The sequence below is a fragment of the Salvelinus sp. IW2-2015 genome, linkage group LG27, assembly GCF_002910315.2.
Source record: "Salvelinus sp. IW2-2015 linkage group LG27, ASM291031v2, whole genome shotgun sequence".
NCBI classification, from domain to species: domain Eukaryota; kingdom Metazoa; phylum Chordata; class Actinopteri; order Salmoniformes; family Salmonidae; genus Salvelinus; species Salvelinus sp. IW2-2015.
The window spans coordinates 8128268-8151257 of NC_036867.1; the positions used below are offsets into that span (position 1 = coordinate 8128268).

Below are 22990 nucleotides of genomic sequence, written 5' to 3' on the forward strand. Positions count from 1 at the left end.
TAAGTGTTGTATGGGCCTAGGATTGCATGATGGTGAAGGACGCCCATTTGAGCCTTGTTTTTTGCAAGGTTGTAACCTGCCTTGTCCACATATATTAGCTCATGATGCACTGCATCTGCTTCTAGCTCCATGACTCTCTTAGAGGACAAGACAAAACAATGTAGCACAGTAGGAAAAGACAGGGATCAGTCACATATGATGTAGCACCATACACTTCCAGATCCAGTACCAATGAAGGATAGTATAGCTTACCTGCACATATTCATATCTCAGTTGTTTTACACGGTCTGAGTTTCTTTTGAAAGGGACTCTGTACAGCTGCTTCATCCTAATTCTATTGCGTTTCAGTAGACGAGACAGTGCAGAGAGACTCACTTTGTTGAAGTTTTGGAATATGGTTTATCTGCCATTATGTGGTCCTGCAGTCTTCTGAGTCTGATGGAGTATATTGCAATGACCATATTTACAATGTGGGTCTCTGCTCTGGGGTGAACAGTCGACCATATTTTAAAGTATCCTGATGAAACCTGCAACAGTATAGCGGCTCAGATTTGGTTGAACCCGTTGCCAGTCTCCCTCATGCCTCACCATGGTTGACAACATGGTCAACCACAGTCACTCTGATTTCATCAGTTATTGTGTTCCTGATTTCCCCTTCCTCTTCCTCTTCCCCGTCCTCTCTCCCTGTCCTACGTTCACCTCTTCCTCTCCTCCTCTCCTTCTCCTCCTCCTCCTCCTCTTATTATTCACTTCCTTGTCCTCGTCTTCCTTGTCCTCCTCGTCCCTCATATTCTCACCCCTCTTACTCTCTACAGTTTTGCTAGATGTGTGTTATTAAATTGCAAACTGAGTGTAAAGCATTGAGTTGTGTTTACCGTTTTTGCAAAGTGTGTTACAAAATTACAAACTGAGTGTAAACCAGAGAACGTGCATTCCAGTTTGGCACATGGGTAATGCATGGCTACAAGTGTTATGGTTAGTGTTAAATTTAAGGTGAGTGTGTTGGGGACAACTAAAAAGAGAAGTGACTAGGCATCGGGATATATAATAAACTAGCAGCAGTGGAAAGGTGTCTGTGGAGTGTGTGTGTGACATCATATATATGTGTGTGTGTGTGTTGTGTGTGTGTGTGTGTTGTGTGTGTGTGTTGTGTGTGTGTGTGTGTGTGTGTGTGTGTGTGTGTGTGTGTGTGTGTGTGTCGTGTGTGGTGTGTGTGCGTGTGCGTGTGCGTGTGTGCGCGTGCACTGTTGGAGTGTCAGTGCAGTATGGGTAGAGTCTTGTGAGTGTGCATAGAGCATACAAAATAATTAAGATAAATAAATAAAAAGGGGTCAATGTCAATTTCCGGTAGCCATTTGATTAACTGTTCAGCAGTCTTGTGGCTTGGGGATAGAAGCTGTTCAGTGCCTTTTAAGTCACAGACTTGGCGCTTCGTACCATTGCCTGCGGTAAGCAGAGAGAACAGTCTTTGACTTGGGGTGCCTGGAGTCTTTGACATTTTGGGCTTCCTCTGACACCGCCTGGTATAGAGGTCATGGGTGGCAGGGAGTTCGGGCCCCAGTGATGTACTGGCCGTAGTCATATGATTAGATGTGCATCTTTTAATCGTCTACACCTGTCTGAAAATGTGGGCACAATCAGAATATAGACAAGATCAGGACAAAGGATGCATGTTAGAACCAGGATAAACAGGGCTTAAGAGGTCTGAACCTCTTGGTTGAAGATATCCCTCTTGGTGTGGGGGCTGTGCTTGGCAAAGTGGGTGGGGTATATCCTTCCTGTTTGGCCCTGTCCGGAGTGGATCGGATGGGGCCACAGTGTCTCCTGACCCCTCCTGTCTAGCCTCCAATATTTATGCTGCAGTAGTTTATGTGTCGGGGGCTAGGGTCAGTTTGTTATATCTGGAGTACTTCTCCTGTCTTATCCGGTGTTCCTGTGTGATTTAAGATTGCTCTCTCTAATTCTCTCTTTCTCTCTTTCTTTCTCTCTCTCGGAGGACCTGAGCCTAGGACCATGCCTCAGGACTACCTGGCATGATGACTCCTTGCGTCCCCAGTCCACCTGGCCGTTGCTGCTGCTCCAGTTTCAACTGTTCTGCTGCGGCTGATGGAACCTGACCTGTTTCACCGGACGTGCTACCTGTCCCAGACCTGTGTTTTCAACTCTCTAGAGACCCAGGAGCGTAGAGATACTCTTAATGATCGGCTATGAAAAGCAACTGACATTTACTCCTGAGGTGCTGACTTGCTGCACCTCGACCAACTACTGTGATTATTATATTTGACCATGCTGTAATTATGAACATTTGAACATCTTGGCCAGACCCACATTGTAAATATGGTCATTGCAAATAACTCCATCAGACTCAGAGAACTGCAGGACCACATAATGGCAGATAACACCATATTCCAAAACTTCAACAAAGTGAGTCTCTCTGCACTGTCTCGTCTACTGAAACGCAATAGAATTAGGATGAAGCAGCTGTACAGAGTCCCTTTCAAAAGAAACTCAGACCGTGTAAAACAACTGAGATATGAATATGTGCAGGTAAGCTATACTATCCTATCATTGGTACTGGATCTGGAAGTGTATGGTGCTACATCATATTGACTGATCCCTGTCTTTTCCTACTGTGCTACATTGTTTTGTCTTGTCCCTCTAAGAGAGTCATGGAGCTAGAAGCAGATGCAGTGCATCATGAGCTAATATATGTGGACAAGGCAGGTTACAACCTTGCAAAAACAAGGGGCCGTGGCAGAAATATCATCGGACACGTGCCATCATCAACGCTCCGGGACAGCGTGGTGGCAACATAACAATTTGGCTATTAGTCAAATGGCGTCCTTCACCATCATGCAATCCTAGGCCCATACAACACTGCACACATGATCAAATTTCTGGACACCCTCCACAACAGACTAATCCCTAATGACCAGGGGCCAGAGCAGCCCAGGTACSTTATCATCTGGGACTATGTTTGTTTCCACCGGGATGCTGTGGTACGCAATTGGTTCACATGTCACCCACTTCTCATTGTACTCAATCTCCCCCAAACTCTGTGTTCTTGAATCCTATTGAAGAATTATTTTCTGCATGGCGTTGGAAGATGTATGATCGCCAGCCCCACCAACGCATACCCCTTCTACAGGCAATGGAGGAGGCTTGTGGAGACATGGATCAGGGGTCATGCCAGGCCTGGATACGGCACTCCAGGCGATACTTTCCACGCTGCCTAGCTCAAGACAACATCGCATGTGATGTGGATGAAGTCTTATAGCCACAAAGAAGGCGAGTTGTAGCCCAAAAAAATCTGTTCTTTTTTTTCTAGCACCAACGTTTTTATTTTCTTCTACTGCGCTTTTGTTGTTTGAGGAGTGTTAGAACATTTTGAGAAAAAACAAAAAACTTTCCCCTCATTATTTGTATTGATAGTGTGTTATGTTCGGAATACACATCCATATTTACACGTTTGGATACCTGTGTGTATGTGTGTTTACTATATGTATGACACAACTTGCAAACTGCTATGCCCTGCACACAGAACAAGCAAAAGTCACAAGTGTTTTTCATTTATACTATCAGTGCGTAGTTGGTGCTTCGTGTGCTTATTCAAATGATGGTTTGTGTGTACTGTATTGACGCAAAAACAACATTTTTAGATGTTGAGAGTTTGAAGAGTTTTGCAAGAATTATTTGCTTTTGCAAGAGATGTATAATGTTTTGCTGGTTTGGTTAAGGTTTGGTTAAGGTGTGTAGAGTTTTGCAAAAATATCCTAGTTTCAAAGATAGTGCCTCAGCACTCAGAAAAAACTGTAAAGACTGTTTTCAATTTTGATCTCTAAACAAGTGTATTATTTTTCTTTAGGCTCCCCTTATTGTATATATATAAAAAAAATACATATAGATCTAACTTAATTAGATTATAATATATATAACTTTTGAAAAATTATCAATTATTAGATTAATTTATTTCAGAATCATTTTGTTAAACAGAAACCACTTTATGTCACCAACTGTTTTCCAACACATTTGGGGGCATGCAAATGTAAAGAAAATTGGACAATTTAGTGTATTGTTTTTATTTTACCCCTTTTTCCCACCAATTTCGTGATTACAATCTTGTCTCATCGCTGCAACTCCCCAACGGGCTCGGGAGAGGCGAAGGTCGAGTCATGCGTCCTCCCGAAACATGAAGCTGCGCTTCTTAACACCCGCTCGCTTAACCCAGAAGCCAGCTTCACCAATGTGTCAGAGGAAACACTGTTCAACTGATGACCAGATTCAGCCTGCAGGTGCCAGGCCCGCCACAAGGAATCGCTAGAGCGCGATGAGCCAAGTAAAGCCCCCCTGGCCAAACCCTCYCCTAACCCGGATGATGCTGGGCCAATTGTGCGCCGCCTTATGGGACTCCCGGTCACGGACGGTTGTGACACAGCCCAAGATTGAACCCCAGGCTGTAGTGATGCCGCAACACTGCGATGCAGTGCCTTAGACAGCTGCACCASTAGCGAGGGCCCTAATTTAGTGTATTTTCATATCAGATTCAAATCATTTTCAGTTACMCCTTATCTTTACCAGTGAAGACTTTTGGTGTGTTCCTCTGCTTAGATGCTGCTGACCCCTGCCAGATCTTAAAATGCCTGGATAGGTATTTTACATATCAGCTAACCACATAATTATGTGAGAGCAATCTGGTGTCCAATGGCACAGTTGATGATGTGGCAAACAACCATTAGTTGATGCATGCAAACGTCTGAGCATGGGACTACGACCAGTGTTACATTTAACCCTGCAGCAGTGATGCCAATTTAGCAACTTTTCAGACTACCCTGGCAACTTTCTTTTAAATAGCACCTAGCAACAAATGTAGCTACTTTTAAAAATGTATTTGGAACTTTTAGCAACTTTTGAAAAGTGACTCAAACGCTAAAATGCACGCAATTTCCCTCTAAATTATCCTGAAAATTAGTTGGCAACACTGCCCTGCAGCCTGTTACAGTATGTAGGCCATGGAAGAACTGAGACATTTTCAGCATCCAGGAATTGTTTACAGATCCTTGCGACATGGGGCCGTGCATTATCATGCTGAAACATCAGGTGATGGCGGCAGATGAATGGCACGGTATCTCTGTGGTTTCAAATTGACATTGATAAAATACAGTTGTGTTCATTGTTCGAACTTTATGCCTGCGCATACCATAACCCCACCGCCACCATGGGACACTCTGTTTACAATGTTGACATCAGCAAACAGCTCGCCCATACGACACCATACACGTGGTCTGAGGCAGTGTTGGAAAAAGTACCCAAATGTCATACTTGAGTAAAAGTATAGATACCTTGATAGAAAATGACTCAAGTAAAAGTGAAAGTCACCCAGTAAAATCCTACTTGAGTAAAAGTCTGAAAGGATTTGGTTTTAAATATACTTAAGTATCAAAAGTAAATGTAATTGCTAAAATATACTTAAGTGTCAAAATTAAAAGTATAAATCATTTCAAATTCCTTATATTAAGCAAACCAGACGTCACCATTTCTGTTTTTTATTTTTTTATTTACGGATAGCCATGGGCACACTCCAACACTCAAACATCATCTACGAATGAAGCATGATCTTGGCAAAGGAGAAATGCTCACTAACATGGATGGAAACAACTTTCTGCTAATTTTAGAGTATTTTTGTGCTATTTTTGTGCTTATGGAACATTTCTGGGATTTTTAATTTCAGCTCATGAAACATGGAACACTTTACATGTTGCGTTTATATTTTTGTTCAGTGTAGTACAACTCATAATGTGCGTTTTTTCAACCTTGAGAATAATCTATGAATTATGGCCCCACCATGCGGCAGATGGCTTAATTTACAGTGAAAGAGGGGACGTCTGTCTCCTCAACGATTTCACCCGATTTCTCACGAGTCTGAATGTCGCTTCCCCCATTGCAGTTTTCCACCCCCTTTGTCCCAGAGAGGATCGGTTCGACTATGGCTGTCACCCGTCCCCTTTAAGATGATTTCGGAAATAATAATGTATTATTTAATTACTTAACACTTTCTTTCATGTCGGCGGACAATACACTTAGGTCGCGCAACAACATTAGAAATCAGGGACCATAGAAGTCGAGCATGACAATATAGCCCAAAAATTGCTTAATTAGGTGTCTATGTTGAAACGGCGTTTTCTTCTCTGACATGACTTTAGTTTCCAGTGCTTCATACAATACTACCCTGGGACAGTAGCCTATGTCACAGGAGGATGGAATAATCGACAGCCGACAGAGAGAAGACGCATAGGAAGAGTAAAGGGAATGCGGTGAAAACCCAACTCAATTCGGAACACTGTTCCCTTTATCCCCTGCAATGTTTTGGCTTTACCAAAACGGACGTTTGAAAGTGACAGTGGGCAATCGTTAACCTACCGGATGTATTATAATATCTGACGACTATAATAATACTGGAAAGGGGTAAGTCATTTTGCCCCTACTGTCCCCATGCCACCCAAACTGTGACAATATTGTATATTTACAGAATAATGTGTTTTGCTGTCTGTCTGCCCGGGGCAGGTGCGTGCGTGCATTTTTGTCAGTGACCTAATGTGACACCACCATTTCAGTGTAGGCTTGACATTTATTCATCCCACAGGTTGAATCAACGTTGTTTCCACGTCATTTCAATGAAATTACGTGGAACCAACGTATAATAGACGTTAAATTGACGTATTTGCCCAGTGAGATCGTACAATGTTACTTGAATGTTCTTTTTCTGGTGGTTGGTGTGTTGCTCTATGTTACCTCTATTAAACTATGCGTTTGCTCTTTTCCTTCCATGCAGTACTGTTCCCTGTCTGAAAAGCCTCTTATGTAACTGGAATTCCTTTAGCAGAACTTCCTGGCCTTGTAGCAGCCTAGAACATTAACATAATAGACCATGTGCACTTGTGGCTGTTAGTGTAGTCTTAAAACAACATGTCCAAATACCTTGTTTTGATTTTGGGCAATAGGATACAGCTGTATAATGTATTCCCTACACGTGTATAGCCATGCTACAAATAAACACTTCCTGTGTGATTCACCCAGCAATAGAATGGGTATATCCACCAATGTAATACAAAGCTTAACATGATTTAATGTGGTTGGCATTGCTGCCTCTATTATGGGATTGGAGATGTAATTTGCCAGGGTTTATGATTATGCACTATAAAAGTAAAAAAAACAAAAAAAAAGACTGTTTAAGTCTGTAAATAAATAAGAATGAAGATCCATTCACTCACTGAACAATTGTTGTTATTTCATCATATTCTGCAGGTGCACTGTAGCTAATCATATATTTGTGAGAAAGTAGTCATGGTCAGTGTCATTATTTTTTAAATGTTTTCCCTCCACAGATATTTCCCATATTTCCCACTCCCCCAGGATTGACCACAACCTCTCTGACCCTCAGTCATGACATCACCTGAGTCCCCCCTCCCCTCCCCTTCCCCCTGTCCGCCTCCCCCCCTCCCCNCTTCCCCCTGTCCGCCTCCCCCCCTCCCCTCTTCTCCCACTCCCTCGTCTCCCGCTCCTTCCTCCTCCCTCCCGCTTCCACCCTCCCTGCCTCCCACGGGGGAGGTGATGGTCCTGGCCTTAGGGAGGAAGAAACAGAGGATGCTCATCTGTCTCTCCCTCTTGCCCAATCTCTTCCTGGCCTTCCTTCTCTCCTCGGACGCCCTGCTTACCCTCACCTCACCCCACCACTGCCGCCTCCCGGGACCTTCGCCTGCTCCGCAGGTCCTCAACGCCTCTCTGCCCTGGGAGAAAGGTGGCAGAGTGGGGGACAGCGGAGGGCTGTCTCAGTGCAAGCAGTATATCAACGGTACCCAGTCCGGGGTGGAGAACTGCGATGCTGGCTGGGACTACAATGTCACAGAAGGATTGAGAATTAACATTGTTACTGAGGTAACTCAAGGAACTTTGTCGGTCTCATTGTTTTCTTGATTAGTTTGTATTTCCCGGTCTCAGAATCCAAATTACATAATGGATTACTGAGTAGATTCTGATAAGAAGTGAAGCACTGCTACCCTTACACGGTAAAAAATGCCTTCACCATTAACACTGCTTTGATTAAAAATGTCATAGACAGTCACAGCACTCTCAGTGTCAGAAAACATGATCCAATGCTTTGCAGCAGTAATGATGTGTGTACTTATTATAAAATGTCTTATGACGCTTCAGGCCTAATGTCTTTAGCAGAACTGTTGTCCACCACACCCACAATTTCCCATGGAGGTATTTAGCTCTCACTTGGCTCACTGTGGACTCTCTCTCTATTTGTTTTGAATTCCACGAGTGATGCGGGTGGGAAACCTGGTGCTTCTGTAAGCTGTTCTGTCGGCCCGTTGCCCTCTGTGGTTAGCTAAACATACACTGGTCAAAAGTAGTCATTGTAATTTAAGAGACAGACTACTGCAGCGGTTTTACCATGTGCTTGTAGACAGCAGGAATATCATCCAGTCTCTCTGTTCATTAATAGAAGGCTCGATTCAGCGGTTGATTTACGAGTGTATTTTTACCTTTAGTCATGATCGACCAGTATAACGCCACTATGCTGCTTCAGCAACTTCTCACAGAAGCCAGAAGAGCCCTCACCAGTCTCCACCATTAATCAATAAGGCTTCAGTAGAAATACTGAACTAAACATCTTTAAGCAAATGCCTTGTAACACCATTTTGTAGTAGAATTGTCAGGGCAGACGTCTATATGCTCATTTGACATTGAGGTTTTAGTATAAGAGGGAAGAAACAGAAGGCGTAGGTCTAGGGCCAAGGGTATTATAATGCTTTTGATTCATGTTCATAACTGGTTTGGGCAGTTTGTGAACTTGTTTGTGTGCAAGTTTGGCATTTCTTATTTTTTCCAAGCACGTCGTCCATATGAATGCTATCATTTGTGAGGTAACTATACTGAACAAAAATATAAATGCAATATGCAACATTTTCAAAGATTTTGCTAAATTACAGTTCATAATAGGAAATCAGTCAATTTAAATAAATAAATAATGCCCTAATCTATGGATTTCACATGACTGGGCAGGGGTGCAGTAATGGGTGGGCCTGGGAGGGCATAGGCTCAGCCAATCAGAATGAGTTTTTCCCAAAAAAGGGCTTTATTGCAGACAGACATAGTCCTGGGCTGGCGTGGGCCGGTTGTGAGGCCGGTTGGACATACTGACAAATTCTCTAAAACGATGTTGGAGGCGGCTTATGGTAGAGAAATTAACATAAAATTAACTGGAAACAGCTCTGGTGGACATTCCTACAGTCAGCATGCCAATTGGACGCTCCCTCAAAACTTGAGACATCTGTGGAATTGTGTTGTGTGACAAAACTGCTTATTTTAGAGTGGCATTTTATTGTCCCCAGCACAAGGTGCACCTGTTTAATCAGCTTCTTGATATACCACACCTGTCAGGTGAGTGGATTATCTTGACAAAGGATAAAATGCTCACTAACAGGGATGTAAACAAATTTGTGCACAACGTTTGAGAAAAATAAGCTTTTTGTGCTTATGGAACATTTCTGGGGTTTTGAAACAAGGGACCCGCACTTTACGTGTTGCGTTTATATTTTTGTTCAGTGTATATAGTTCAGCCATGCCGAACCAGGGATAGGATGAGTGATAGTATGTGACAGGCTCTTCATGCGTCCCTGTATAGGGTCCTATTACATAAGGCATTGTTAGCAGCAGCTTCCTGACTCTGCCCAGAAACTATGCTATCTCATTGTAATCACTTAGCTTTCAACAGTAGCGAATGCACCAATGGAGCACTTCAGATGTAATAACAAAGCCATGCTCAAGTTATTTCTAACAAAATGGAAATGATTGAAATAACATTTCAATATAGTGTAGTTTGGTTGAAATTAGTTGTTTTGTATTACCTGGAACAATGTCCTATTGATGGAATGATTGTGCGTAACAAAACATATGTCTACCTCCCTCTCTTCTCTTTCTGTAACCTTTTGTTGGTTTTCCACCTCCTTCCTTCTCTCTCCTCTCCCAGTGGGATTTAGTGTGTGGTCAGTACTGGCTGGTCCCAGTCGAGGAGGTGTCCTTCATCCTGGGTGTTCTGACAGGATGCCTGGGACTGGGCTTTGCTGCTGACAGGTAAGATGACACTAGAAAAACAAAGGAAAAGGTGAGGGTTAGACTAGGGGGGTGAGACCTCTTGAGGATTGAGAGTCAGATGAAGCCAATTGAATTAGCTAACAAGAATGACGCTTTCGGCGACAGTTTCACTGACTCAGGCTTAGACTGCACTTGAATCCAGACAATGGTCCTAAAAATGTGGTGGAATGAACATGGTTTGAGTATATTTGTTGTCTCAGTCCTGATAAAGTCTGGGAATATACAATAGGTGTCCATAATATGTATTTTACTATGTATTTACATGGTCATTACAAAACATTTGATCTAAAATGACCCTGGTTCATTACTAGCTTAATCCAGGAATGTTTACGAGGCCTACACCTGGCTTTAATTTCCATGAAACTGGCCCATGGTGTTCGGAGGCCTCTGCTTATGCCCTAAGATCTTTGTATTTTCTCTTCCTTGTTTTTTTCTCAGACTGGGCAGGTTGAAGACACTGCTCACCTCGCTAACCCTCTCTGTGGTATTTGGCGTGCTTGTGTGCGTCTCTACCTCCCCCCCTATCTTTATTGTCATGCGCTTTTGCCTGGCTGCTGCTAGTGCTGGTGTCTACCTCACGCTTTACATCACACGTGAGTACTATCCAGATACTGATGCCATAGTACAGTGGTTTCCAAACTGTGCGAAGGGTTGGCAGAGGGGGGTGCCCCCCCCCCCCCCCCCCCCCCCAAAGGAACTCAGTCTGGCTTTAAATGTACTCTTGAAAGTTGGAGTAGTAGAATGCACAAGGTGCGATTTCGAAATTGGATAGTTCTTCTTGTCATGTAAGTCATTGCATTCAGTGCCTTCACAAAGTATTCAGACCCCGACTTTTTCCACATTTTGTTAGGTTACAGCCTTAATCTAAAAATGATTAAATMGTTTTTTCCCCCTCATCAATCTACACACCATACTATATAATGACAAAGAAAAAACAGGATTTAGAATTAAAAATAAATAATAATAATAAATAAATAAGGAAATTTCACATTTACATAATTATTCAGACCCTTTACTCAGTACTTTGTTGAAGCACCTTTGGCAGCGATTACAGCCTCAAGTCTTCTTGGGTATGAGGCTTGTCCCGAAGCCACTCCTGTGTTGTCTTGGCTGTGTGCTTAGGGTTGTTGTCCTGTTGGAAGGTGAACCTTCGCCTCAGTCTGAGGTCCCGAGCGCTCTGGAGCAGGTTTTCATCAAGGATCTCTCTGTACTTTGCTCCGTTTATCTTTGCCTCGATCCTGACTAGTTTTCCAGTTCCTGCCGCTGAAAAACATCCCCACAGCATGATGCTGCCACCACCATGCTTCACCGTAGGGATGGTGCCAGGTTTCCGCCAGAAGTGACGCTTGGCATTCAGGCCAAGGAGTTCAATCTTGGTTTCATCAGACCAGAGAATCTTGTGTCTCATCATCTGAGAGTCTTTAGGTGCCTTTTGGCAAACTCCAAGCGGGCTGTCATGTGCCTTTTACTGAGGAGTGGCTTCTGTCTGGTCACTCTACCATAAAGGCCTGATTGGTGGAGTGCTGCAGAGAAGGTTGTCCTTCTGGAAGGTTCTCCCATCTCCACAGAGGAACTCTGGAGCTCTGTCAGAGTGACCATCAGGTTCTTGGTCACCTCCCTGACCAAGGCCCTTCTCCCCTGATTGCTCAGGTTGGCCGGGTGGCCAGCTCTAGGAAGAGTCTTGGTGGTTCCAAACTTCTTCCATTTAAGAATGATGGAGGCCACTGTGTTCTTGGGGACCTTCAATGCTGCAGAAATGTTTTGGTAACCTTCCCCAGATCTGTGCCTTGATACAATCCTGTCTCGGACCTCTACGGACAATTCTTTCGACCTCATGGCTTGGTTTTTGCTCTGACATGCACTGTCAACTGTGGGACCTTATTTTGACAGGTGTGTGCCTTTCCAAATCATGTCCAATCAATTTGTAAAAACATCTTAAGTATGATCAATGGAAACAGGATGCACCTGACCTCAATTTCGAATCTCATAGCAAAGGGTGAAACTTATGTAAATAAGGTATTTCTGTGTTTTATTTTTCACATCAAATCAAATCAAATTTATTTTATATAGCCCTTCTTACATCAGCTAATATCTCGAAGTGCTGTACAGAAACTCAGCCTAAAACCCCAAACAGCAAGCAATGCAGGTGTAGAAGCACGGTGGCTAGGAAAAACTCCCTAGAAAGGCCAAAACCTAGGAAGAAACCTAGAGAGGAACCAGGCTTTTTTAATAAATACGTTTTCGCTTTGTTATTATCGGGTATTGTGTGTAGATTACTGAGATTTTTATTTAATCCATTTTAGAATAGCGCTGTTACGTAACACAATGTGGAAAAAGTCAAGGGGTCTGAATACTTTCYGAAGGCACTGTACCTTAGAGAGCTATTCATAACTTGTCAGAAATATCCAGATCAACTCGCCCATGTCAGCTAGCATTTTTTAATGTAGTTTTTTTAGCCCATAGATAATAGTCACTCAAATATCACGACTACACATTAGACATGTTGAAATGAAGTGAAAACGTTTGGGAACCCCTGCCATAGTACACAAGGCTCTAAATAATAGCATCAAAACACTACTGCATCTTAAAACTATTTTGAGAATTGACCGAAGACCAAACCTGTTTACTAATTGTACAACATTGTTGTGTCTGTAATCATTCATTGTTCTGTTTGTTTGATTGACAGGTCTTGAACTCTGTGATCCCTCACTGCGTCTGCTGGTCACCATGGTGGCAGGACTAACTACGGTTTCTGGGGAGCTGCTGTTGCTGGGTGTTGCTCTGTCTTGCCAGTCCTGGAGGGGCTTACTCGGAGCTGGGGCTGCACCACTCTCTCTGTTCCTCACCTATGGGTGAGTGTGTGTGCTGTGTTGGAGGACAGAAACCTATGCACAAGGGAATGCGGAATATGGTAGTAATTTGATTAAAGACCTAAAAGCAAACTAACTTGTTGAGAGCATTGTATTGATTTAAAGCCCCCTGTTTCATTCAGCAATTAGTTCAAGTCAGAATACATTAGCATTTGTCTTCAAGGTGCAGTRTTCTTACGTTTACATTTTAGCAGACACTCTTATCCAGAGTGACTTACAGGAGCAATTAGGGTTAATTGCCTTGCTCAAGGGCATATCGGCAGATTTTTCACCTAGTTGGCTCGGGGATTCAAACCAGCAACCTTTCAGTTACTTGCTCAACGCTCTTAGCCGCAAGGCTACCTGCCGCCTTTTGTTTCATAGCATTACTTTTTATTGCAAATAGCAAATTAAACACCGAGAAAATAAAATGCAGTCCTCTGTCAGTTGGTAGAGCATGGTGCTTGCAACGCCAGGATAGTGGGTTCGATTCTGTAGTGGGCACGCATGACTGTAAAAGTCTCTTTCAGATAAATGCGTCCTTTAAGTGGCATATTCCTATTTTTTTCATTCTAATATAACAACATTGCTGTTCCAGGAGAGAGAATATAGTAATATGGAAGCTAGGAATTTACATGAAAATGTCTGTTTTGTTTCAGTATTCCAGGAGTATTTCCTGAGTCTCCTCGCTGGCTTCTTCTCTCTGAGAGATCAGCTGATCTGAATTCCTTCAGTGAAAGAAGAGATAGAGAGAGGGATGACGAGAGCTTCACAGGTGTGTGGGAACCATTTTGTCTTTCTGCATTGGTCTTTTCATGAGATTTGCTGTCTATTGTTTGAAAACGTCTCTGCTGATGCCTCCACTGTGACATGGTGGTGTGACATTGTTGTCATTATTGCAGAGTTGGACTCGGAGCCGTCTCCCTCTACTTACCCCCACCTGTCCTTCCCAGAGCTTGTACACAGCAGGAACATCTGGAAAAACATGTGTGTGCTCGGCTTTACCTCGTAAGTCACCTAACTGTGTCATTTGAAGTTAGCCCTCACACGTTTGGTCACACTTTAAAGCTGGATTCCTTAGTTGCTACATCCATTTTTGGACTTTTTTCAATTAATTGTAAACTAAATGTATGTAAACAAACACGGTATAGTTTCAAAAGATGGTTACAACAATAATTTTGATATCATGGATGGTCAGTCCTTGCATCCATAGCTCCGTCTATGAATTTGAGAGTGGTTACATTTCCCCAGGTCTATCCCTTAGCTTTTCACCAACACACAGGTGGGGTGGCTGCTTTGTTATTGTTTCAATTWATGATTTTAGCCTTAAATAGTTGCACGCATAGTAGTATTAGTAGTACTACAGTAGTTACATGAAAGTTTAAGTTCTTTGTTTAATTACATGTAACTACTCAGTAACTGCACCAGTTACTCATTTCAAGTAGTAACAACATTCTGGTAACCAAACATAGTAGTATCAGTATGTATGCCACACTTAGATACAAACAACCTAATGTAAAGGTTTGCCCTTGCTTTTATCAACATTGTACTGGTAAGCACACATAGGATTATAGTAGTTGCCAAACAGACCATGATTTTCCATCTCCATCTCTCTCCTGTTGTCTGTCAGGTTCATTTCCCATGGCATTAGTCATTGTTACAGCTCATTTCGGGGTGATGTCAGAGGCACTGCCCCCAGCTTCTATTGGACCTATCTGCTGTCCGTCTGTGCTGGAGGAGGGGCCTGGCTGTTGTTATGGGCAACCGTGAACAGGTGTGGTCGCCGTGGTATCCTGCTCCTCGCCATGACAATGACAGGGCTGGCATCTCTGATTCTCCTCGGACTGATGGAGTGTAAGTTGGTGCTCAAGGTGGAAGTTGCCCTTAATAGATGTAATGTCCCCTGTTTCCTCTAAGCTGCGTGCGTAGAGAAATGAACATCCAATTCTCTGGCAACAGCTCTGTTGGACATTCCTGCAGTCAGCATGCCAATTGCACACTCCCTCAAAACTTGAGACATCTGTGGCATTGTGTTGTGTGACAAAACTGCACATTTTAGAGTGCGCTTTTATTGTCCCCAGCACCAAGGTGCACCTGTGTAAGSATCATGCTGTTGAATCAGCTTCTTTATATGCCACACCTGTCAGGTGGATGGATTATCTTGACAAAGGAGAAATGCACACTAACTGGGATGTTAACAAATTTGTGCACAAAATTTGAGAGAAATAAGCTTTTTGTGCTTATGGAATATTTCTGGACTCTTTTATTTCAGCTCATGAAACATGGGACCAACACTTTACATGTTGCGTTTATATTTTTGTTCAGTATAGTTACGACTCCGTAAGTTTTCAATGGACATTCATTACTGGAAGCACAGATCCTCTTTGCATGGTGCCACCTTGTGGCTGAATGGTGGTAGGACACTGCAATGGCAGTAAAATCAAAGCCATGTCTCAGTTTCAGCTGTAATCACAAGCCAGTCAGAGCCTGGGGAGTTCAGTGCTAAGTTAACTCTCCCTCCTGTCCCTCTCTTAGATCTAAGTGAGGCGGCCATCACTGTGTTCTCAGTGATGGGACTTTTCTCCTCCCAGGCGGCTGCCTCTCTCTGTGTCCTCTTCACTGCAGAGATCATGCCCACCATCATCAGGTAAGGACCAGCAACTCATAGACTGTCACATGAGTCTTCATGATCTAGGCTTGTTCTTTGTATTAGGCGTATTATTAGGCCTTAAAGGCATGTTAGACTTCAATGTGAATGGGTGTAATGTCAGGCTTGGTTCTCGTATTATCTCTCTTCCCTGGCCCTTCCTCTTTTGGAAATCACTGACCTTTGACCTTACCCTCTTGTCCAGGGGCAGTGGCGTGGGCACGGTGTTGGCCCTGGGCTGCGTGGGCCGCCTCACCTCGCCCCTCATGGACCTGCGCAACCACTACGGCTACTTCCTGCACCACGTGGTGTACTCCTCCCTGGCCCTGCTGGCCGTGCTCTCCATCCTGCTGCTGCCCGAGAGCAAGAGGAAACCCCTGCCCCAGACGCTGGCCGATGGGGAGCAGTACCGACGCCCCCCGCTGGGCAGGAGGAGGAGGGACAACGTTCCCCTGCTGGCCACCCCCAACCCAGAGACCTAGCCGCCCAAACGTCACACATCAGTCATAACGCCAGCCCAGAGTGTCACCAGGTCCATGCTGCAGAAAGGAAGATGGGTGAAAATGAAGAGGGAGAAGTGCTGTCTGGTTAAGATGGTTGTGTAGAGCCAGTGAAGGGAGATGGTAGAATCAACCACACACTCTACTCTTTCTAACATATCATTTTCTAGTCATTCCTAACAAAGGAGTGTGGGTGGGGCGGCCATACGTCGTTCGTCTGTCTCCATTTCTGCCAATGAAGTGAGTGTGTGTGTGTACGTGACTGTGTATATGCGCACGCGTATGTGTGGCCCTGGTCGGATGGCGGCGTGGAGAGTGCTCGTCATGCAGTGACCTGCCCCCCCCCACCTTTCCTATAAGGCCTGCGTGTCAGGGAAGCGCATCAGCTGCTCCAGAACGCCCACCTTTGATGTGTATGATCTGACAGAGCATGGCATCACACACAGCTCACAGAGGCAGATCTACTGCCCTGTAAATACCATAAACCTAGTTTCTTTAACTTAATGAATGCTGGCTTATCTGTTGATAAAAAACAGTAGGAGTTTTGTTACATAGTGCTGGATCTTGGCAGAGTGCTTTTGTACTGTGCAAAAGCATGGCACTTAGCCAAGATGATAGAGCACATCTGTCTACTGCTCTTAAAGGCAATGGGGAAAATAATATTGATCGATTGAAGATTAATTGAGTAACGTTATAATAGAGAGTAGTTTGAGGAAACGTTGTGAACTTGCATCAAATAAATAGTAATAGATGTCCTCCTACAATCAGTTAATAAAAAAGAGAGAAAATTACATTTTAATGTACTGTAGTTCCTCAAACTTGATTGGATGTGATAAAATTATATGAATTACATTTTCAGATGTGGCCTGGAGCCAATTCTGTTTATGGGTCATTAATCTTGATGGTCTTGTCTCTGCTCTCAGACCCACCTTACTGTAGGCTCCTCTGAAGACAGGAAGAGATGATAGAGTGCCTGTGCATTCAGAGCTGAAAACCTTGTGTAAATAGACATGTATGGTAGAGAATGGATGGACACACCTTTACACTCCCCTATGTGTTTATTTAGACAGTGAAGCTGAAACTTTTCATTTGGCTTTATACTCCAGCATTTTGAGATCAAATGTTTCATATGAGGCGACAGTAGATAATGTCACCTTTTATTTAAGGTTATTTTCATACATGTCTGTTTTACCGTTTAGAAATTAAAACTAGTCCCCCCCCCATATGAAGGGGTCATAAGTATTTGTACAAATTAACTTATAGTGTATTACATTTWGTCAAAAATTTTGTATTTGACCCCATATTTGTAGCACGCAATGAATACACCGTGCTGGTAACTATACAAACTTGTTGGATGCATTTGCAGTTTGTTTTGGTTGTGTTTTCAGATTATGTTGTACCCAATAGAAATGAATGGTAGATCATGTATAGTGACCTTCACTGAATCTATTCCACAGCCTTCTCTGAGCGGAGGGCAGAGGTGAGGGCTAGGCAGGATGGGGTTTGAAGTTAGGGAGGGAAAAATACACTTACCTACCGAAACACCTCCCTCTGCCGGTCTTTGGTAGTTTCTTTACCATGCACTCAACAWTTATAATATTCATATTATTGATGATGAAAATAACTATTAATAACTTGACAATAGTAATAAAATGTTAGACAATGCTGTTTGCTTAAGATTATCTGTTAAGTAATCCAGCAATGTAATTATGTAAATAACTTGAACCTGATTTAATTGAAAATAAAATGTTAAGTAAACAATGGGYTGTTATGTGTCTTGTCTGTGTATTGATGTCGTCAGAAAGCTAACAGCCCCACATCATATTGATCTTGTACATGTCCTTTAAGTCCTTTAACATTGTATCATTGACTTTTTGTTTTGTACACCGTWCCCCCCCCCCAGAAAACAATTTACAACATGACTGGTGGCCAGATTGTGTTTTTGTGACAGTAACATAATTTCAGTGTTATTGAATGCTGGCCGGCAATGATATAATCATCTTTATTACCTTGCAAAACATTGCTGATACCAGTTCAACTGCTCTTGTCAACCAATAACAAAAACAGTGACACTAAAAAAAGATGTGCATGTGTCCAGAGACAAGCTGGCTGCTGTTTACTTCTATTTCTCTGCAAGGGTGAGTAATGTTTAGTGAGTTGTTCTCTTATTTGTGTCTGGAAGTAGCTAGCATGTTAGCTTGGGTGCTTGACTGCTAGGACAGAACGCTCGGATCAATTCTTAAAGAGATGGGTGGGGCTAAAGCTTAAGAGGGTGTGAACGATGCTGAATGAGTGTAGACAAAGTAGAGTTCTCCAATAGTAGTAGCAAACAATTCAAAGGCCGTTTTCTCAAAAGCGAGTTTACAAGTTAATCAACTTTCAAAGCAAAATTACTTTCCCATTGTTCCTCAATAAAAGTCTCTACTTTTATCCAATGTAAAAAACACAATTTCAAATGTTGCTACATAAGACCGATTTGAGCTGGTCGGTCACATATTTTATTGGTGGTTTCCTTTTTTTTGTGCGAGAAAATAATAAAACATGCCACCTGGTGGCAGACAAGACACACAACACCCATAAACAACAAATTCATACAATAAGAAGTAAAACATTAATATACAATTGACAGCTTAACAAGGAGCAATAATAGTGATACAGTTGATTCGGGTCCTTTACGGCACCAGCTAGGTTGGGATTGTGAGCTTGGGTTAGGAAAATTAAATTAAATGGGTGCATCGTTCCGGATGTGTACAGGCTTCTAATATATACAGCATATGCGTCACACTTGTGTCCTAACCCAAGCTCACAATCACAACCTAGCTGGTTGGCTGCTGAGGGGAGGACAGCTAATTATAATGGCTGGAATGGGGTGAATGGAATGGCATCCAACCATGTGTTTGATGTATTTGGTGTACAAAAGCTGAAGAACATACGCACATCCAGGTAGTTTCCGCAGGTGCTGGAGTTGTAGGCAAACTCAGGGAAAACAGAAAGGAAAACGCTGCCCGCCGCTGCTCATGCTCCCAGGTGATATTTATTTACAACAACATTTCGACCCTTAGGTCTTCATCAGGCATCCATGTCCCAGGCGGGGGTGGGAGGTCCTATATACAGGGGCAGTACTCAGTGACATCACTTCTTGAAACAGGAGGTAAAAAATGTATAACATAGTTTCACAATATTAACATTCAATGTATCAAAATATATGATCATACACAGGGAATGTGATCAATGTTTACCGTATTATACATACACATACAATATTCAATTAGGATTTTTTTTTAAACACAATTTGGACATATTGAAACTATAAAATGGTTTCAAGTCAAACTCCTCGTTAAGGCCAAGAGAAGACAGTGTGTTGAGCCTGTGGATCCAGAAAGATTCCCTTTGAAGAGGTTTCCTCTCAATGTCCCGTCCCCTACGTGAGATCTTGACCATTTCTACTCCAATGTATCTCAGAGAACTAATGGGATATCCAGCTTGTACAAAATGAACAGCAACCGGATGTTTTGTCTCACCTGTCCGTATGTTGCTGCGGTGCTCACGGATCCGGGTCTTAAGGCTTCTACGAGTTTTTCCTATGTAAGACAGACCACGAGGACATTTCAACAAGTAAATAACATTGGTGGACATGCAGGTAATCATGCCTTTGATCTTAAATCTTTGTCCTGTGCGGGGGTGGGTAAATGAGTTGCATTTGTACGTGAAGCTGCATTGAGCACATTGGCCACATTTGTAATTACCCTCCGGAACCTTGTCCAAGAAAGTTTCCCTTTTCTCTGGTGGGTAATCAGATTTAACCACAATATCTCCCTCGTTTGGGGTCTTTTAAAGACCCTACATGGGGGATATTTAAAAATGGGTTTCAATTGTGGGTCAGTATCAATAATGTACCAGTGCTTCCTGATAATGTCCTTAAATGCCTTCCCCAATGTGAGTATTGGGTAAAGCATGATGGGACATGTTCTGCTTTTTCTTTGACTTTAATTGATACCATTCCACCTATTCCGCTCCAGCCATTACCACGAGCCCATCCTCCCCAATTCAGGTGCCACCAATGTCCTGTGGTCTACGTCCAACCCAGATAAGGCAGATGACACAGAACATATCCTGCATTCCTGGACACTGTCCCAGATACTAGTGACAACACACTTTGGGAATAGTCAGACCATGGCCCAGGAATGGCCCCTTTGGGTAATGGATGAATGGATGGATGAAAGGGTAATCCAATGGATTTAGGGGCTAGGCAGGGGCAATGGCTACTGTGTCCTTGACCTTGTAGGGCTGGGCAGCTAGGGGTATAAATCTGACCTCTACCATGTGTCACATCTAACAGCCTCCTCTGGATCTGGGATGAGTACTGGATGTTAGCATGTCTTGCCTGCCCCATTGCATGTGCCTATCATTTCACCTTCATCACTGTCTCATTATTTGCSCTTATCTCCCTCCCTTTACAGAGGTCACTCAACGCTATGTCTGTCAAACTCTCCTTCATCCATCCATCTACTAGTCAATCACTGGCAYATCACTGTCACTGTGTCAGTGTCATTACTGTCATCTAGCATGTATTGCTTCGTCTGTCGTGTTTTCCAGAGAAAGCACTGACAAAACATATGGATCAGGCTCTATGGTTTAAACAGGGTAACCTAAAGCTACTTCCACAAGAGAACTTCCCAGTTAGCATTTCTTTATTTGGAGTAATACTAGCTGAAATGTAAACATCATCAAATAACCTGTTGTGTGAAACTTCTGCTGACTCGGGAGTTCGAGTATGTCTGGGCTCCACTACCATGGGAACACTGTGAGGACAGAGACAGAATGGAAAGGTCAGTGTTTCTGCATCTGTGTCTTTCATATGGAGTAATTCCTGTAACACACTCTTAGAAAAAAAGGGTTCTTCGTTTGTTCCCATAGGAKAACCCTTTTTGATTCCAGGTTGAAGCCTTTTGTGCTTAACAATATTCTACTTAAAACTCTTTAGTGGTGAAACAGCTCCAYGTTAAACCTTTTATTAGTGAAAGGATTCTACATGGAACAAAAGTAATTATTTTCAGAGGGTTCTCTTATGGGGACAATTGAAGAACCATTTATGGTTCTAGTKACCACCTTATTTTCTAAGAGTGTATGGGGCTCATATTGTGTTGTAATTGCATACATAGCCAGCATAGACTTTTCTTTGTCTCACTGTAGATATATTGTTAACTGGTACTGGGTGTCTGGGGGTAAGGAATGTTGTATGTACACTACCGTTTTAAAGTTTGGGGTCACTTTTAGACATTTCCTTGTTTTTGAAAGAAAAGCAATTTTTTGGGCCCATTAAAATAACATCAAATTGATCACAAATACAGTGTAGACATTGTTAATGTTGTAAATGACTATTGTAGCAGGAAACTGCAGATTTTTTATGGAATATCTACACGGGCGTACAGAGCCCCATTATCAGCAACCATCACTCCTGTGTTCCAATGGCACGTTGTGTTAGCTAATCCAAGTTTATMATTTTAAAAGAAAACCCTTTTGCAATTATATGTTAGCACAGCTGAAAACTGTTGTTCTGATTAAAGAAGCAATAAAACTGGCCTTCTTTAGACTAGTTGAGTATCTGGAGCATGAGCATTTGTGCCCAAACAATTTGAGCTTCTGCTAAGCCCCGCCTTATCTCAGCTCACTGGTCACCATAGCAGCACCCACCCGTAGCACGTGCTCCAGCAGGTATATTTCACTGGTCACCCCCAAAGCCAATTCCTACTTTGGCCGCCATTCCTTCCAGTTCTCTGCTGCCAATGACTGGAACGAATTGGGTTCGATTACAGGCTCAAAATGGCCAAAAACAAAGAACTTTCTTCTGAAACTCGTCAGTCTACTCTTGTTCTGAGAAATTAAGGCTATTCCATGCAAGAAATTGCCAAGAAACTGAAGATCTCGTACAACACTGTGTACTACTCCCTTCACAGAACAGTGCAAACTGGCTATAACCAGAATAGAAAGAGGAGTGGGAGGCCCCGGTGCACAACTGAGCAAGAGGACAAGTACATTAGAGTGTCTAGATTGAGAAAAAGACGCCTCACAAGTCCTCAACTGGCAGCTTCATTAAATAGTACCCGCAAAACACCAGTCTCAACATCAACAGTGAAGAGGCGACTCTGGGATGCTGGCCTTCTAGGTCCCCAAGAACACAGTGGCCTCCATCATTCTTAAATGGAAGAAGTTTGGAACTACCAAGACTCTTCCTAGAGCTGGCCACCCAGCTAAACTGAGCAATCGGGGGAGAAGGRCCTTGGTCAGGGAGGTGACCAAGAACCTGATGGTCACTCTGACAGAGCTCCAGAGTTATTCTGTGTAGATGGGAGAACCTTCCAGAAGGACAAGCATCTCTGCAGCACTCCACCAATCAGGCCTTTATGGTAGAGTGGCTAGACAGAAGCCACTCCTCAGTAAAAGGCATAGGACAACCCACTTGGAGTTTGCCAAAARGCACCTAAAGGACTTAGACCATAAGAAACAAGATTCTCTGGTCTGATGAAACCAAGATTGAACTCTCTGGCCTCAATGCCAAGTGTCATATCTGGAGGAAACCTGGCACCATCCCTACGGTGAAGCATTGTGGTGATAGCATCATGCTGTGGGGATGTTTTTCAGCGGCAGGAACTGGCAGACTCACCAGGATCGAGGGAAAGATGAATGGTGCAAAGTACAGAGAGATCCTTGAAGAAAACCTGCTCCAGAGCGGTAAGGGGTGTGAATACTTATGTAAATGTGATATTTCCGTTTTTTWTTTTTGTATAAATTTGCAAACATTTAAAAAATCTTGTTTTTGCTTTGTCATTATGGGG

At 43.0% G+C, this 22990-nt stretch overlaps 1 protein-coding gene across 1 annotated transcript; it reads left to right on the forward strand.

Moving 5' to 3' along the window:
* The first annotated feature begins 5958 nt into the window (after window positions 1-5958).
* slc22a17 (solute carrier family 22 member 17) lies at window positions 5959-17915 on the forward strand. The gene is made up of 10 exons (XM_023973424.2): window positions 5959-6462; window positions 7383-7932; window positions 10034-10137; window positions 10597-10751; window positions 12845-13010; window positions 13667-13782; window positions 13910-14015; window positions 14638-14861; window positions 15543-15654; window positions 15860-17915. Exons 2-10 carry the CDS (start codon window positions 7441-7443, stop codon window positions 16134-16136), a joined length of 1752 nt encoding a protein of 583 aa, XP_023829192.2. The 5' UTR covers window positions 5959-6462; window positions 7383-7440; the 3' UTR covers window positions 16137-17915.
* The last annotated feature ends 5075 nt before the right edge of the window (window positions 17916-22990 follow it).